The following is a 15,865-nucleotide window of genomic DNA, read 5'->3' on the forward strand; positions in this document are numbered from 1 at the left end:
TAATGATTTAACATTTCTCATGGAGCCTAGGAAAATCCCATCAATGCTGTATCTTCTAGTAAGTGATATTTTATGCATTCATATTCTGTTTGCAAAGAAAGATGCATTCATTTAGCAGCAGTGCTTTGACACATGTTTTCAATGCAATGAATAAACTATGCTCCTCGGTTACCTGGTGCAAATTTGAAGGCCAGGGCAGGGGCGGGGGGGCAAAGGAAGTGTATTGTTGTTCATGGTAAGTTTTATAGGAGGAGCTTGCTCACTAATTTCATTTCTACTAGTGAAATTATACATCGCACTCTTTTCCAACAGGTATCAGAAAGGAGGTCAGTTCAGGTTAAGAAGTCAAATAAGAAGAGAGGTCGATATTCTGTTCATAATAGCACTAATAGCACTTTCTCAAATGGCAACAGCTAAGATAGTGTTCTTCTGTGCTGGTCATTGTTCACTGCTGTATCTCTTCCCCACAGTGATGTGGGGGAGGTGGAGAGATGAAGTTCAGACCACCAGTGTTACATCAGCTCAAAATACAGAAGCACAAGCCCAATAATAGAAACCAGAGAGAAGTCATGTGGTCTATTTTCTTACTCTGCAAAATAGTTTGGAATCGGTTTGTTTTTGGAATAGTTTTGTTTTGTTTTGTTGCTGTGAACTTCAGTTCTACACATAAGGTGAATATGTTTTCCTAAAGTATGATTTCTTCTCCATTCAGTCAGTCACATTATTTTTGATAAGCCCATTCCAACCAGTAAGAGAAACCAGAAAAATGAAGTAAGGGCTTTGTGTTAGCACAACTGTAGCAAAATCATTCCTTTAAAATCTGGCTCCTCAAAGCGGGGTTTTCTCTGAGCAGCAGCAGTATTCCTGGGGGTTTTGTTAGAAATGCAGAATCTGAGGCCTCAGTCCAGACCTACTGAATCAGAATCAGATCCTGGGGTCACTCATTTTTAATAACTTTTCATGAATGTTAACAATATGTCTAGATGTTTCACGTGCCCATTAAAGTTGGAGAAGCACTCTTCTCTAAGTTCCCCCACTACTTTTCACTCCAAAGAAAGAACCAATTAAATTATAGCAGTAAGAGAGTTAGTTAAGATGAGAAGATGAAAGTGATTAGCTTCTTTGTTTTTTCAACAATACAAGATCCAGCTTTCAGTAAATGCTTTCTGTCTCCAGTGTTTTCTCGTCATTCACTCTGTGGACCCACAAGCCCATTTCCCAGGACTTGGCCTAGCTGCTGCTGCTGCTGCTAAGTCGTTTCAGTCGTGTCCGACTCTGTGCGACCCCATAGATGGCAGCCCACCAGGCTCCCCCATCCCTGGGATTCTCCAGGCAAGAACACTGCAGTGGGTTGCCATTTCCTTCTCCAATGCATGAAAGTGAAAAATAAAGTGAAGTCACTCAGTCGTGTCCAACTCCTAGCGACCCCATGGACTGCAGCCCACCAGGCCCCTCCATCCATGGGATTTTCCAGGCAAGAGTACTGGAGTGGGGTGCCATTGCCTTCTCCGAGGACTTGGCCTAGCTCTGCCCAAACTGCTTGGATCCCACAACCCCAGTGCATGTTTGTCTTCCACCTTAAATTCTCCGGGAAACCACGATCTTATCTGCCCATAACGATCTCATTTCATGTCCTAAAATGAAAGCCTGGTTGTCTAGTGTGAGATCCAGCCACAGAGACCTGCTAAGTGTCCTAAGAAACATCCAGAAACAGCACAGGTAATTTGCTCAGCCTCTCAGCAAGTCTAAATCAACAGAGTCTCTGATGGGAAACACCTGGAAGTGGCAGGCTTTTCGGTAGCAAGAGTAGACGGCTGCTCCGCGGCAGGCTCTGGGAGGAGGCATCTCAGAATAACTTTCTGTCTTCCTCTTGCCCTGGCGGCTTTAAAAACTGGCAAGAAATTCCTAGGTGGGAGGGGCTTGGTCAGTGCTATGAGCTAACTGAATCTATGGCCATTTCATCATTGTGTGTAGCAAAACCAAAACTGTCCTCAAAACAATAAACATCCTGCTTAACTGTTCTCACCTCTTGCCTGCTCTCTTCCAGTGATTTGGACAAGACTATCCCACTCCATATGCATCGCCTTTAAAAAAAATATTTATATGTTTATTTGGCACCATTGGCTTCATTGGGGCACATGGTCTTTAGTTGTGGTGTGCAGGCTTAGATGCCCCATGGCATGTGGGGTCTTAGTTCCTCTCAGTTCCCCAACCAGGGATCAAACTCCTGTGTCCTGCATTGGAAGGCAGATTCTTAACCACTGGACCACCAGGGAGGTCCCTCGCCTACCTTTTATAGATAAGGTGTCAAGAGACTCAGACCTGGGAAGTAATTTGTCTGAGAAGTTCAAAGTTCAAGTGGGCGTTCAATGAGAATACCTAATGAAACTTAAACTAGGCCAATTTCAGTTGTCACTCACTTTTTCTCCGGAGAGGGAGCCAGATAGGAGAGTAAACAGGAAGTGAGGGGAAAGTACCTCTTTAAGGTATCTGAGATGTTCAGGAAAATGTAAAGTAGGATTGGGGGGATGGCGCTGAGAGCGAGGTGAGTTTGTAGGTTATCAGTAAAGTGAAAAAAAATGCTCCCCAATCTTTCTTTCTGGAAATCACTGTCAGGATTAGAGAGATGCACTATAGAAGCTGCCTCTAAACTTGCTTTTGAATACAAACAAAAGACTCTGGCTCCAAGGACCTGCTACACCATTTCTAACGAAAGGTACAGTGTGGTAGAGTGCAAGACAGATGTCACTGTCATGACATTGACACCACAGCTGCCATTTAACATGACGGCTAAAATGTTCTTGTCCTTACTCTCTACCATACACTGTGCTTTAGACACTTTATCTCATTCAATCCTATCAATCCTAAGGGGCAAGAATTATTCTCTCCATTTTACAGATGAGAAAAGCGAGGCTGCAGTAACTTGATCAAGATCACATGACCAACAAGTGGCTGAGCAAGAACTTAACTGCAGTCTGATGCCAGACCCTGTGGTCCTGACTTCGAAGTCCTCAACTTTCACAAAAGAAGTAGTTTGAGTGAAAAAAAAATTTTTTTTTTTAAAAAGGCTTTTCTCAAGAGTGATGACTGCTGTATCTGCAAAGGATCTCCTGAGGCTCTGCTGTACCAATATCTTATGGCCATAAAGCACATCTTGCCTTTTATACACTGGAGCACCCACTGAGGGCCAGGTCAGCTCAGCACTGCATACAATGGCAGCATAATGACAGATAGGGGATTAGTGGAGGCGTCCAGGAAGAAACCAGGAGTCACCTCACTGTCAAGAGGTGAAGGAGGCTTCAAAAATTCCAGTCAGAACAAATGTCCTCTTGGCTCAGACAAGCAGCTGTCTGTACTGAACATCTTACCTCCCCACATTGACAGAAAATAATAAGCCCAGAATGACAAATTGAGCTTCTAGAATGGCAACAATGCCTTGTAGCACTTCTGCTACAAGTATTGACATTACATGGGTAAAATATAGAAAGCATCTTTCTACATTCAAATCTTGAAAGGATTTCTGTGAATCATTCAGTAGTTGGCCCAGATCCCATAGGATTTTGAAGATCTTCACTTGACCTTAGTCAGAAAAGAAAAAATTTACCTGATGGTGGCAACCATAGGTAAACTCAACAGTAGGGTTTTGCTCCCTTTTGTTTCACCAAAACATATTTCCTACATGGCATTTCTCTAGATCTTTAAAAATAGAGATGGCCCTCACACACAGCTGTGCCATATCCTCAGAGTGGAATACAGAATTGATTTTCCTTTTTCTCTGACTACCTAAATTTCATTTCCCTCATTTCTACTATGTACTAACTTTCAGATTTCTCTTGGACAGCTTTTTCCTCTGTCTAATTTCTTTAGAAGTCAGGATGTTGACAGTGAGCCGAATTGAAGTCTTGATTTCTTTTCCTATAGCAGTGACGTCCCTAAAATCAAGCCCCACCCCCCTCCTTGCAGAACCACATGCTGTCTGTCAACTCGACTCCCTCTTTCCGCTGAGGACTGGCACCCAGCTGGGAACAATTTCATGTTTTGAAGGTATATTAAGCAGAAGACAGACACCCAAAAAGAAGAAAGGCAGTGTTCCCTGACATCAGCATCAGGGTTAACAGGAACCACTTGCAAACCCTTCCTAACTATGCCTCAGAGAGTCTCGCTGAGGGACAGGAATGCGAGGCAAGCGGAGGCACAGCTTTCTCCTTCAGAAATGGGGTGCCCAGGGCCTCTCCCTGCCCAGAAAGAACCACAGAGAAAGATTCTTGACTCTCTCCAAGATGACCATTTCTAACCTATTTGTCATCATTTCACAGAGACAAAAAAGCCCTCTGCAGATGTTCACCACTGAGTTCCAAGTGGTCGGGAGGGAGCGAGTACCTTCTGGTTCACTTTAGTGGCGGCAACAGTCAGGTTGTGCAGATCCTGGGGGTTGCAATAGGTGTCATTCATGCAGCAGCTCGAGGGGACGCCGTGCTCCAGGAAGTAGGGGCTGGTGCTCCAGTTGGTATAGTTCTGCACGCCACAGCAGCTCAGCTGTTAACAGAGAAAGGGAAAGAATTAAGGGTGGCACATCAAAGGCACTGTGGTCTCCGCACTTAGCGCCTTGCAGCTTTTAAAAGAAAAACATGGGCCCAGGCCCTAAGGCGACAGGCACAGCTTTGGTGAGCCAAGATGTGCTAAGGCACTGCTAACAATTCTACTTACTGACCAGCCCATGTGAACTCAGCAAAGGAAGTGAGTTCTAGATGATATGTCGTGTTGGTTTCCTTAGCATCTCCACAAAGCCAAAGAGGTGCTCTCTGGCCTGGCTAAGCACCAAAATGAGCTAGCGTGTGACTGGGTGCTGCTAAAGAGACTGATATAGAGATCAACTGAATTGAGATGGTCGATGGGGAGCTGAGACAAAAATCTTTTACAAAGCTCTCCCCAGGATCTGCACTAACAGGTACATAAGTGGTTTAGAGCAGAAAAAGATGCACATGGAGGAAGAGAGCTGGTGTGGGTAAACCACAGCCCGCCAGCCACCTGGTCTTGTAAATCAAGTTTTACTGGGACACAGACGTGCCTATGTGTTACACGTTGTCTGGGGAGGCTTTTGTGCTCCAAAAGCAGAACTGAGTGGCTGTGATGGGCTGCACGGCCTTCAAAGCCTAACATAATTCTTGCTTGACCCTTTACAGCAAAGATGTGCCAACTGCTGACACAGAAGATAGGGAAGCACACGGGGCAAAACATATCATCAGTTGGTGAATCTGGGGAAAAGGTGTTCAGCTGCTTGTACTATCCTTGCAATTTTTCTGGGTAGATTTGAAATCCTACCAAAATAAATAACCAGAAACATACAAAATAAGAACGTCTCTAAGGTGATCCTGATGGGCAGTCAGGCTTGAAACAAGCCAGGTTTGTTTCCAGACAAGAAACACCTACTTTCCTCATATCCTCTGTAAAGATCACCATGCAGCCTAAACCATTCACATGCATGCAAGATCCCCAGTTTCTCTGAGATCTCCCCACCCCCATGCCCACTGTAGCCCTCAAGCCCATGAATGCAGCTCAACTGAATTCTCTGCCCAGCCTCAAGACACCATTTCCAGAAGGATGGTCTTAGGGAGGCAACTCAAAGTAAGGTTGTCCCACACTCACTGCCTACCTCCTTTCCAAGGCTTAAGATGTTTTTTTTTTTAATTTATTTTTTAATTGAAGGATAATTGCTTTACTGATGCTGAAGCTCCAATACTTTGGCCACCTGATGTGAAGAGCTGACTGATTAGAAAAGACCCTGATGCTGGGAAAGATTAAGGGCAGGAGGAGAAGGGACGAGAGAGGATAAGATGTTTGGATGGCATTACCGACTCAATGGACATGAGTTTGGGCAGGCTCTGGGAGTTGGTGATGGACAGGGAGGCTTGGCGTGCTGCAGTCCATGGGGTCGCAAAGAGTCAGACACAACTGAGCGACTGAACAACAACAATTGCTTTACAGAATTGTATTGGTTTCTGCCAAACATCAACTTGAATCAGCCATAGGTTTACATATGTCCCCTCCCCTCTTGAACGTCCCTCCCACGTCCCATGTTATCACACCCTCTAGGTTACTTCAGACCCCCTGTATGAGTTCCCTGAGTCATACAGCAAATTCCCATTGGTTATCTATTTTACATATAGCAATTTTAAGGGCAAACTAGCTCTGCTGTCCTTGGGATGCTCACATCCTTATGCATGAAAAGCAAACCAGACAGGAGTGCTCCTTGACACTAATTACCTGGATTAGTGGACACTGAACAAGTACTGTATGTCCACTCTTGGAAAGGGAAGTGAACCAAGAGGTGGGGAGTGGGGATCAGCCACAAACACTGCCGGTCCAGTGTCACCTGTCACCAGCAGCCCACAAGTCCCCCAACCTCGAAGACAGTCGCAAGCCCCACCTCCTAGCTGGAACTTACGCTGAGCTGCACGTGGTCCACTGCCCGGCTCCTCTCGTCGTTGCCATTGTAATTCTGCATGGCGTCTGTGTAAGTCCTCAGGAAGGTGTCCTTGATCTAGGGAAGACAATGAGGGATGGGGTTCCAGTCTACTACGGCCCAGGTGGACACAGATTTATACCAATTTATACCCCCAAAATAGCCTCTTCTGAATAAATGTAGGCCAGGGAGGGGATGCCCTGCTTTCTGAGACAGAAGAGCTCTTTTTCTGAGCTCAGAAAATTCACCAAGAGGTTTATTAGCTCAGGAGTTTAAACAAATTGTTTCCATTACCCCCAATTCAGAGGAACCCTGCCTAGTTAAATGAGCCACTGAAAGTGGTCAGATTCAGAGGGGCTCTGATGGTTTTTTAGTTATTTTCTTTGAATTGGTTAATGACTATCCTTCTTTCTAAGACTTTTTCTGCCCTTTCTCAGAAGAATGACAAAGAACAAGCCATTGGCGGTACAGGGGTCAAGGGGAGGCAGAAAGACTGATGTTTTGACTCAAATCAGACCCCTGGTCTACCATACAGGAGTGAGGCAAAACCAGCTTCTGCTTACCTGTCTTCACTGAAACAAAAAATAAAGGCTATAAGGACATGGACTTTACTTGTTAATAAATGGTTAACCAAACCCTTTCTCCTCTGTGAACACATTTGACCTTGGGTTAACTTTCATGTTCTGTTTCCCTGGAAACCTACTGAAGGCGGAGCATCAGAGTGTGTTACCAAGCAACGCCGCTTACGGTAAAAAACTGCCCCCTGATTGGTGAAATGACTCAGGCCTGGAGGAGAGCAAATGACAATTATTACCTGGCAGGAAGTTTAGGGCTAAACATGGAGACTCTTCTAACAAGTCATGATCCTTGCTGAAATACTGGACACTATGCCCGTGGGACAGTTACAAGAGATAAAAAACTCCACAGGGAGTTCCTAAGTCAAGGAGGTAGCCACATCCAGCTGTGTCCTCTTGTTTTATTGCATGTGCATTGTCTCTTAGGCAAGGGCATGTCTACACAGGCTTGAGCCTGGGCCATTTTGAGGACTCCTGATGAAGAAACCACCCACTGCTGCCCTGCCTGCTCATTGTATTTCCTTTACTATACCCTTCGCAGTCAACACTGCCAGGTTGTGACCTATTCTCATCATGTGTTTGCCAAACTGAAGCCCACTGCTGGTGGCCAAAGAGTGGTGTTGCAACCCCCAGCCACCCCTTTCCACTGTATTTTTTTTTTCCAGTGAAAAGAGTCTAGGCAGCTGAGGAGGTTCAGGTCCTACATATCAGGAACCATGAGGGGTAAAGCCCTACATGGAACCCAGTCCCAACAGCACTGGGAGGGAGCTGGGCCTGGCATTCACACGGGCACTGGGGGCACCTTTTGGGCTATCAAGGCTGTGACTTCATCAGGTTTTACTTCAGCTGAGAATAAGAATGGGGGGGTCTAACTTCGGATGCAGCACCCACACGAAATGGGCATCTGAGAGGCCATATCTGGTAAAGGCGAAAGCAGGGCTGTAGGGGAAAGGCACAGACAGTGCCTAAGGAAGGCTCACCAGACTCGGCCAAGCACAAAGGCAGGGCCTGTGAGCAGCTGATGCCAGACTTCAGGAGCCCCAGTAACATGCCACCTCGCTGTCTTTCTCACCTCCCTCTTGCTATTTCTTTCCATCCTAACACAGGTATAGCTGCTTCTATCTTTACTGTTATCTACAGCAGGGGTCCCCAACCTCTGGGCTGCAGACTGGTGCCTCTGGTCAGATCAGTGGCAGCATGAGATGAGAAATAAACTGCACAATAAGTGTCAGTTTATTAAACTGACACCCCCTTACCCTCGGTCCATGGAAGAATTGTCTTCCAAAAAATCAGTCCTTGGTGCCAAACATGATGGGGACCGCTGGTTTAGAAGGGACAACAATGAATTTGGGGAGGGGGGTTAGAACCAGAATTTATTGTAGCATATACACTTTCCAACCTCTCATCAGTATATACATCTGAAAAGTGATACTGCAGTGGCTACAGATCGTATGAGAGCATCCCATCTCTGCATTAGCATCTCTACATTGTCTAGAGCAGCCTCAACAATGGTACGTAGAAAGATAGCCACACGTGACACAGGACAGCTGGCAGTATCCTTGAAACAAGCAGTTATGATCACAAAACAGGATTCAAAATGATTTTCCACCAGCTGTAGAAGTCTCAAATTTTACATGTAAATGGAAAACAAAGTGCAGCTGTAGGGGTTTTCAATCATGACTGTCTTCTCTCCTTTTCTCCACACCACCAAGCAAAGCCACAGGGCTCCTCACCAATGGGGTGTAGATTTTACCCCGGTGGGCAGTGGGCACCGCACAGGGACTCTGGGGAGCAGGCAGGAGAGCACAGGCTGCTTTGGAGAAATGGAGCACTTTGTCTTTGGCAAACGACTCATCTGGTTTGCCTTGGCCCTCTGAGAATTCCTGATATACAGACACACGCTTGTGCCTCGCTGCAGAGGCTTTTAAGGTATTTAACCTATATGGAAGGTCACTGTTTTAAAACAAGCCAGAGAATCCTTTTATGTCGCAGCTAAATAAAGAAACAGTGAGGGTCACAAGTAAGGTTTCAGATTTGGCGAAATTTCTGCATGTAGAATTTTCTGGGCACTTCAGCTCACAGTAGGTGGCATTTGGAAACTAGCAAATATCACTGGAGATGCCAGCTAGCCTCTCTGTACCCTTTACACATTCCAAGAGGTTTCAAAAGTCTCCCCCCAGAGACCCTTGAACTGAGTTCTCCACTTGGTGTATACTCACCTCATGACGAAACACGAACCCTGAAATGCCAGCCACGAGCTCAGCCAGAAACACCAAGGACAGAAACATGGCGTACTGCAAGGCAAGTGGACACGGACACCGTCAGACATGGTGGGAGGGAGGACACTGCCTCTTTGGACTAAGTTCCTTCTTGTCAGAGGGAATTAGACAAGTTGTCCTATTCCCTAGGTGGAAAAGTGGGAAAATCCCCTTCTCCAGATGTCCCCACACGACCCTCCATGTTAGCTTGTGTCTATTCAATACATAGAAGCATTTGGGGGCACATGGGCCAAGGACAGTGCATCCAGGGACCAACATCAGGCCTCCCAGGTTGGCTCCAGCAGGAGAAATCTGGAAGGGCTTTTTACAACTAAGTATCCATTACTGTGGCTCAGATAGCAAAGAATCCGCCTGCAATGCAGGAGACTTGGGTTCAATCCCTGAGTCAGGAAGATCCCCTGGAGAAGGAAATGGCCACCCATTCCAGTATTCTTGCCTGGAGAATCCCACGGACAGAGGAGCCTGGCGGGCTACAATCAGTGGGGTCATAAAGAGTCAGACATGACTGAGTGACGAACACTTTCACTTTTCTCATCCGCTATTCTTCATGTTAGGCTCCTCAAGGTAGAGTGTGCTGGGGGAGGGGGGCGTGAGCCCTTTATACCACGTTCTTCATCAAGGTCACTTGGAGTCCGCAAGTTGAGAACACTCCCACCACCTGCCCATTGCTGGCAGCTCATTCAGCTTTTAAACTATTTCGATTGCTAGAAAGCCTTCTTCCCCTTGGCCACAGTGGGCCTCCTTGTAACTTCCACTGGTTGGAGTCGGATCTGTCTTCAGGAGACACGAGAACCAGCCCGACTTCTCTTCTATGCTACAGCCCTTTGTGTGAGAACCCAGTCACGGATGGACCCAGCTGCTTCTCTCCCTTCGGGCATCCCCTCCCATTTCCTTAAGCACATCTCCTATGAAGTGGCTTCAAACCCCCTTCTTTTGTCAGAAGGGCTGGAATATGCACAGGCGACATGACATACTTCCTTGCTCCGGCCTGAATGCAGCCCCTGCAGCGATGGGACTCTTACCTCTGCGTTCTGTGGACTCGATAGCCTTTTGAAAAGCAAATCGGCTACGCTACTGACAAATAATGTTTGCAAGCATTGAAAACCCTCACTGCTTCTTATACATTTCATGCTTCTTGTACTTTCCAAGGCGATTGTGTGTATGTGTGTGTGTCTGTGTGTGTGCACGCGCACGTGAGCATGTGTGCCCAAGTTCAGGGATATTACACGGTACTTATGAGACATTAAGGCTTTCCATTTTTGCGACTTTGAAAAGCAGATAAAAGGAAAGAGAATTGATTCCTTTCCTACGAGGCATATGTCTTACAATCTGCTTCTTCTCATCCTGAAATGAAATACACCAGTCCCGAATGTTGGGAATGGTCCTTGGTGATGCCCTGGAATTTGGGTACCCTGCACGTGGCCATATTGCTTACTTATAAAATACACATCTGTGCACAGGATCATAAATTATTTTTTTCTGCTAGGGGCATCTATATTCGGAGGAGGAAATACAGCCTTAAAATGCCAGTCTCTCTGCACGTTGAATGCACAGGTACTACCAAACACACAGTAATGAAATGAAGGCTCCATGTATACAACTTCCTCTCTCAACTTGGCACAATGCACAATTAGAAACACCCTTTACTCTAGGGAGAGTCTCACCCCAGGCCTAGACTCCACGAGACAGTACTGTGAGACAGTAATTGTTAGGAGGCAGGTAGGAGGAAGAACTTTTGACTCTGTGGTCAGAAATCCTCCTGGATTTGAGTCCTGGCCATGTTGTAGAGTAACTGTTAGGCAACAGGCCACCACTCTGAGCCTCCATAAAGTGAAAACAGTTATTTTTAGTTGTTTTGCAATTAATGAGGTTAAATGAGGACTGTAAAATTCTAGAGAGACAGTTAATCAAATGACTTCTGCTCTGCTCAGCTAGATCAGCAGTTTCGCGTCCCTGGGAGGTTCTCAGCTTCTGGAAGCTTCCAGACAAGAGCTGTTGCTCCTTCAGAAGGCATACTGGGGAGAGCCTGCATTACATTCAGGTGGTAGGGTTCAAGTTTTCTCCAAATGAAAATACTGCAGTACAAACAGTCCTGGCTTTGGAAAGAAGCTTCTCTGGGTTCCAAACCCAGGTCTGTGAACACAAGTTGTGTGAATCTGCACAAGGCTCACACATACCTCCAAGTCTTGATCACATAATATGAAAATACAACCTGCACTTCACGGCGGTGGTGAGGAATAAATAAAATGTAGTACGCCCACAGGACAACACGGAGCAGGGAACAGGAACCAACCAACCCCCAGCCCCAAACTTCTCGACTCCCCAAAAGGCTTGCTTGTCAGTAAGCTCACAAGTGTTAGGAGAAAATGGAAGCGTGGTGTGAAACCACCTTCAGAAGAGGCCAGAGACGACTGTTCCATTGGTGCATGCCCTCTTCTGCTTCAGTCATAGTCTTTAGGCTGGAAGAAACCTTGGTGATTTAGTCCCATAGTGTTCTTTCATAAATGGGGACAGAGGCCCAAAGAGGTTACATCTTTGCCGTCAAGACTTAAGCCAGTTATTGTCAGGGCCTGTCAAGGTCTCCAAGTCTCTTCCCTTCTTGTCTGGACAGGTGGATCTGCAGAGGTCTCTGCCTCTGGAGTTAATTCTCCCCTTGTTAATCGCTGTACCCAGGAAAAGGGTCTCAGCCCTGGCTGTGCAATAGTACCGCCTGGAGAGCTTTCAGAAAATACGTGGCCAGACCCTCACCACCATAGATTCTGGTTCCATTGGCTGGGGGTGGGTCCCTGGCAGAGCTGCCCAGGTGATTTAGACATGGATCAAAGTTGAAGACTACCAACCCTAGACCAAAGGAAACACTAGTGCCTGCAAGAAGTGAAGGCTGACTCAGGGTCCTAGTGAGGCAAAAGCAGCAGAAGTGCCTCAGTATGGTCTCACTACAGCTTTTCCACCAACCTGGAGGATCAGTGGTGGCCAGGGTATCAGCTTCCCACATGGTCTGCAGGGCAGAAAGTGGCCAAATCAAGCACGAGCTCCATGAAGCTGTCAACAAAGAGACCGGGAAGATGGGTCCTTTGGAGTGAATCATCTTCACACCCATATCTGTCACTAGACGGTATTAAGGGTTACTACAATCTAGGGCTAAACAAGAAAGGACAGGCGACACAGCACTCACGGAATCTCCACTCTCCCCTTTCAGAGAACAAGAAGTCTGAGAGAAATCCTTTTAAATAAAGTTGTCTTTTGAGGAGAGCCCCTTGCAGCCTTTTATCTATGAAAAGTATTGAAAGTGTTAGTCACTCAGATGTGTCCAACTCTGCAATCCCATGGACTGTAGCCCACCAGGCTCCTCTGTCCATGGGATTTTCCAGGCAAGAATACTGGAGTGGGTTGCCATGCTCTCCTCCAGGGGATCTTCCCAACCCAGGGACTGAATCTGGGTCTCCTACATTGCAGGCAGACTCTTCACCATTGGAGCCACCAGGAAATCACTTTTATCTATGAAAATGTTCCACATTAATGGGCAAGAGAGTAGAGAATTAGGCAACTGGTCTACCAAAAAGTTGAGACTTGCAGTAACCATCTTTCAACAGCCTGCCTTACTCTTTGGGAAACATCACTGCTGTGTTTGTCCTATTACCAGGTCCGGGTAGCCAATACTTGGTCCCATATCAACCCTCTACTGAGTGGGGAAGCTCTGGCTTAGTTCAGCTCCCACCACATGGAGCCAGGGGATGCAGATGTAGAGGAGAGCATGCCCGTGCATCCAAGCACAGCCAAGCTCAAGGAGGCAGAAAAGTATTTCTCCACTGGGAACTTGGGCATGAAAGGATGCTTATGTTCAAGATACTGCCTCACCCACCAAGGCTGCATATCACATGCTTCAAGAGATTTCTAAGACTGAATTCAAAACTAGAACAGGGCATCTTGCTATAAATGGCTATAAATGGCTTATTGGAACTGCTGGCCACTGCTCTGTCATCATCTACCTCGAGGGACCAGGACTGGATTTTTTGTGCTAGGCTGTGTCTGGGCTTGTCTGTCCCTCTAGGGGACTAAAGGGTAGGTTAGGTAAGAGTCTGAACTAAAATTAGAGTCAATGAATATCAAGGTCTCGTCTGTGGCTTCAAGAAGGGCCACTTCGCTTTCACGTGATTTGCATTTTTACAAAACAGAATCTGGAAGCAGTATTCCACTGTGACCTACTCACCAGTTTCAGCATCCATGGGCTACCACGGCATGTGGCAAAGCATCCAAACAGGCCAAACACGACGATGGTGGTGCCAGTGCCGATGAGCACATAGGGAGCGTTTGTGGAGTTCTCGGCGATAAGGGAGATGTAGGTGCCCAGAGTAAGTTTGCCCCAGACTCCAACGGCCAGCAGGATCACCCCAGTGATCTGAAAAGGGCAGGAGGGAGAAGGGACAGTAAGACTGCTGTTGAGAGACACGAGAATCGACACTGAGCAACGTGGCCAGAATCTGCAGACTCCAATTTCTGGGGAACAAGCAGACACTTGCTGTAGGAGTCCCTGAAGCACTGGGAAAGGCCAGAGCCCATGAGCCAAAGCCATTATACAGGAAAGACACTTTGATTGTGGACAATTAGATCTGTCCCTTATACAATCCCATAGGCAGGTACCATGTTAACTGGAAGTCAAGCCAACATTCAAGAACTTAAAAAAAAAAAAGCTGCTTAACACATTATTGGACTTCCCTGGTAACTCAGTGGTAAAGAATCCTCTTGCCAGTGCAAGTGGTGTGTGTTCGATCCCTGGGTTGGGAAGATCCCCTAGAGGAGGAAATGGCAACCCACTCCAGTATTCTTGCCTGGGAAATCCTAAGAAAAGAGGAGCCTGGTGGACTACAGTACATGGGGTTGCAAAGAGTTGGACACAACTGAGTGACTGAAAAACAACAACACATTATTGATGCCACAGGTGTTATCTTCTATAAAAATCTCTTGGTCAGGTCAATGATGTGTTTAAAAGTACATCCTAATACAGGTCTGAGCACCTTCACAGGTCTGGTCTGAGAGCTGCTGCTCGACACAGAGCTGGGCACGACTGCAGTAAGAACATCAGCTGACCTTGATGGCACATGTGTTTATGGAATATTTTAAGGATATCCTGCATGATGTTTTCAAGAACAAGGTGACCTTCTTTGACTATCATGACAAAAATCTCTACAGAAGCAAAACACTGAAAGTATTTTTTAATCCCTATTGATGTGCTGCCTTATTTGTGATACTTCATTCACTATAAAACAACAGAAGAATCTGAATAGTTCCTGGAGTTAGCTATAACACGATTTGTCAAATTGCTCTGATTGGCCCAAAGGAAATCCCCACAGTGTACTAAACCACAGAACCGTCCATCAGTCGGGCCCTTACTTCAGGGCACAGACTTGGGGCTGTGCACCATGTCTGACTCTCCAATCCCTGCAGGTCACGCACCCTGGCAGCCTTAGCTACTGAAGCCAGCTGCTGACTTTGTGTCTCCAGCTTCCCAGTCCATCTCTCCCTCAGTTTACCAACAGCTGAGCAGCTCATTTGAACGGACATCCCTCCAACTGCCACCACTTCTGACATCTTATAAGGCTTGAAAAGAGGCCTGAGTGTCCAAGGTAGCCCTTCTGCACCGTCTCCTACCCTATCCCCTGATGACCCACACCAAGTGCTCCCCAGGAGATGCAGCTTTGATCCCTGGGTTGGGGCTGAAGGAGGGCATGGAAACATACAGATTCTTCACTTTACTAAATCTATTACCACTTGTCAAGTGAGGAGAAAATAATAAAAAGAATGAACTAATGGATGGAAGTCGAGATGATTATATGGAGTGAAATAAGTTGGATAGAAAAATCTGCCTGCAATGTAGGAGACCTGGGTTCGATCCCCAGGTCAGGAAGATCCCCTGGAGAAGGAAATGGCAACCCACTCCAGTATTCTTGCCTGGAGAATCCCACGGACAGAGGAGCCTGATGGGCTATAGTCCATGGGGTCGCAAAGAGTCGGACATGACTGAAATGACTTAGCAGGTAAGCGAGCACAGATAGGTAGATAGATAAACAGATAAATATAGAGTGAGGAGGCAAGATAAGAAACTGAAGAAAATCTGTATGAAACAAATCAATACCAGCCTCTCCAAGGTTTCCCCTGTCAATTAACATACCGTTCCTTAACGTCTGTAAGTGAACACAGGCTACACGAGGAATCAAATACCTAGACCAGTGGATCTCCAGGACTTTCTCTCTTGACACTTCCTTCTGTAGTTTAGAGCCATCAAGCTCCACCATCAGATTGTCTCTCTGTGCAGGAAAAAGAACAGACCCTCCACCTTTCCCCATATCAGCTAACAGGGGGCTCCAGCAGTTTGGGGAACGGGATCAGTGGAAATAACAGGAGCTTGGTGAATCTCCCCTACCTCTACTTTGGAGAACCATCACCGTGAAAGACAGACATAAAATCTTTTAAGTAGAAAAAGGTCAAGGAATTTGTGCTGATTTTATAAGGTGAAGGAATGTGATACAATTTTGAGGAGAAAGTGTTTG

The 15,865-nt window shown here is 46.3% G+C and overlaps 1 protein-coding gene across 1 annotated transcript in view; it reads right to left on the reverse strand.

Moving 5' to 3' along the window:
* The window catches only part of TSPAN7 (tetraspanin 7), a 131,351-nt gene that overhangs the window by 10,412 nt on the left and 105,074 nt on the right, over window positions 1-15,865 (reverse strand). Inside the window, exons 2-5 of the mRNA XM_005889424.3 lie at window positions 13,528-13,716; window positions 9,258-9,332; window positions 6,446-6,541; window positions 4,381-4,536 (exon numbers count right to left, since the gene is read on the reverse strand). Of these exons, the coding sequence (XP_005889486.2) occupies window positions 4,381-4,536; window positions 6,446-6,541; window positions 9,258-9,332; window positions 13,528-13,716 (516 nt within the window). The remainder of the gene's footprint in view (window positions 1-4,380; window positions 4,537-6,445; window positions 6,542-9,257; window positions 9,333-13,527; window positions 13,717-15,865) is intronic.

This window comes from Bos mutus, chromosome X, assembly GCF_027580195.1.
Source record: "Bos mutus isolate GX-2022 chromosome X, NWIPB_WYAK_1.1, whole genome shotgun sequence".
Lineage (NCBI taxonomy): Eukaryota > Metazoa > Chordata > Mammalia > Artiodactyla > Bovidae > Bos > Bos mutus.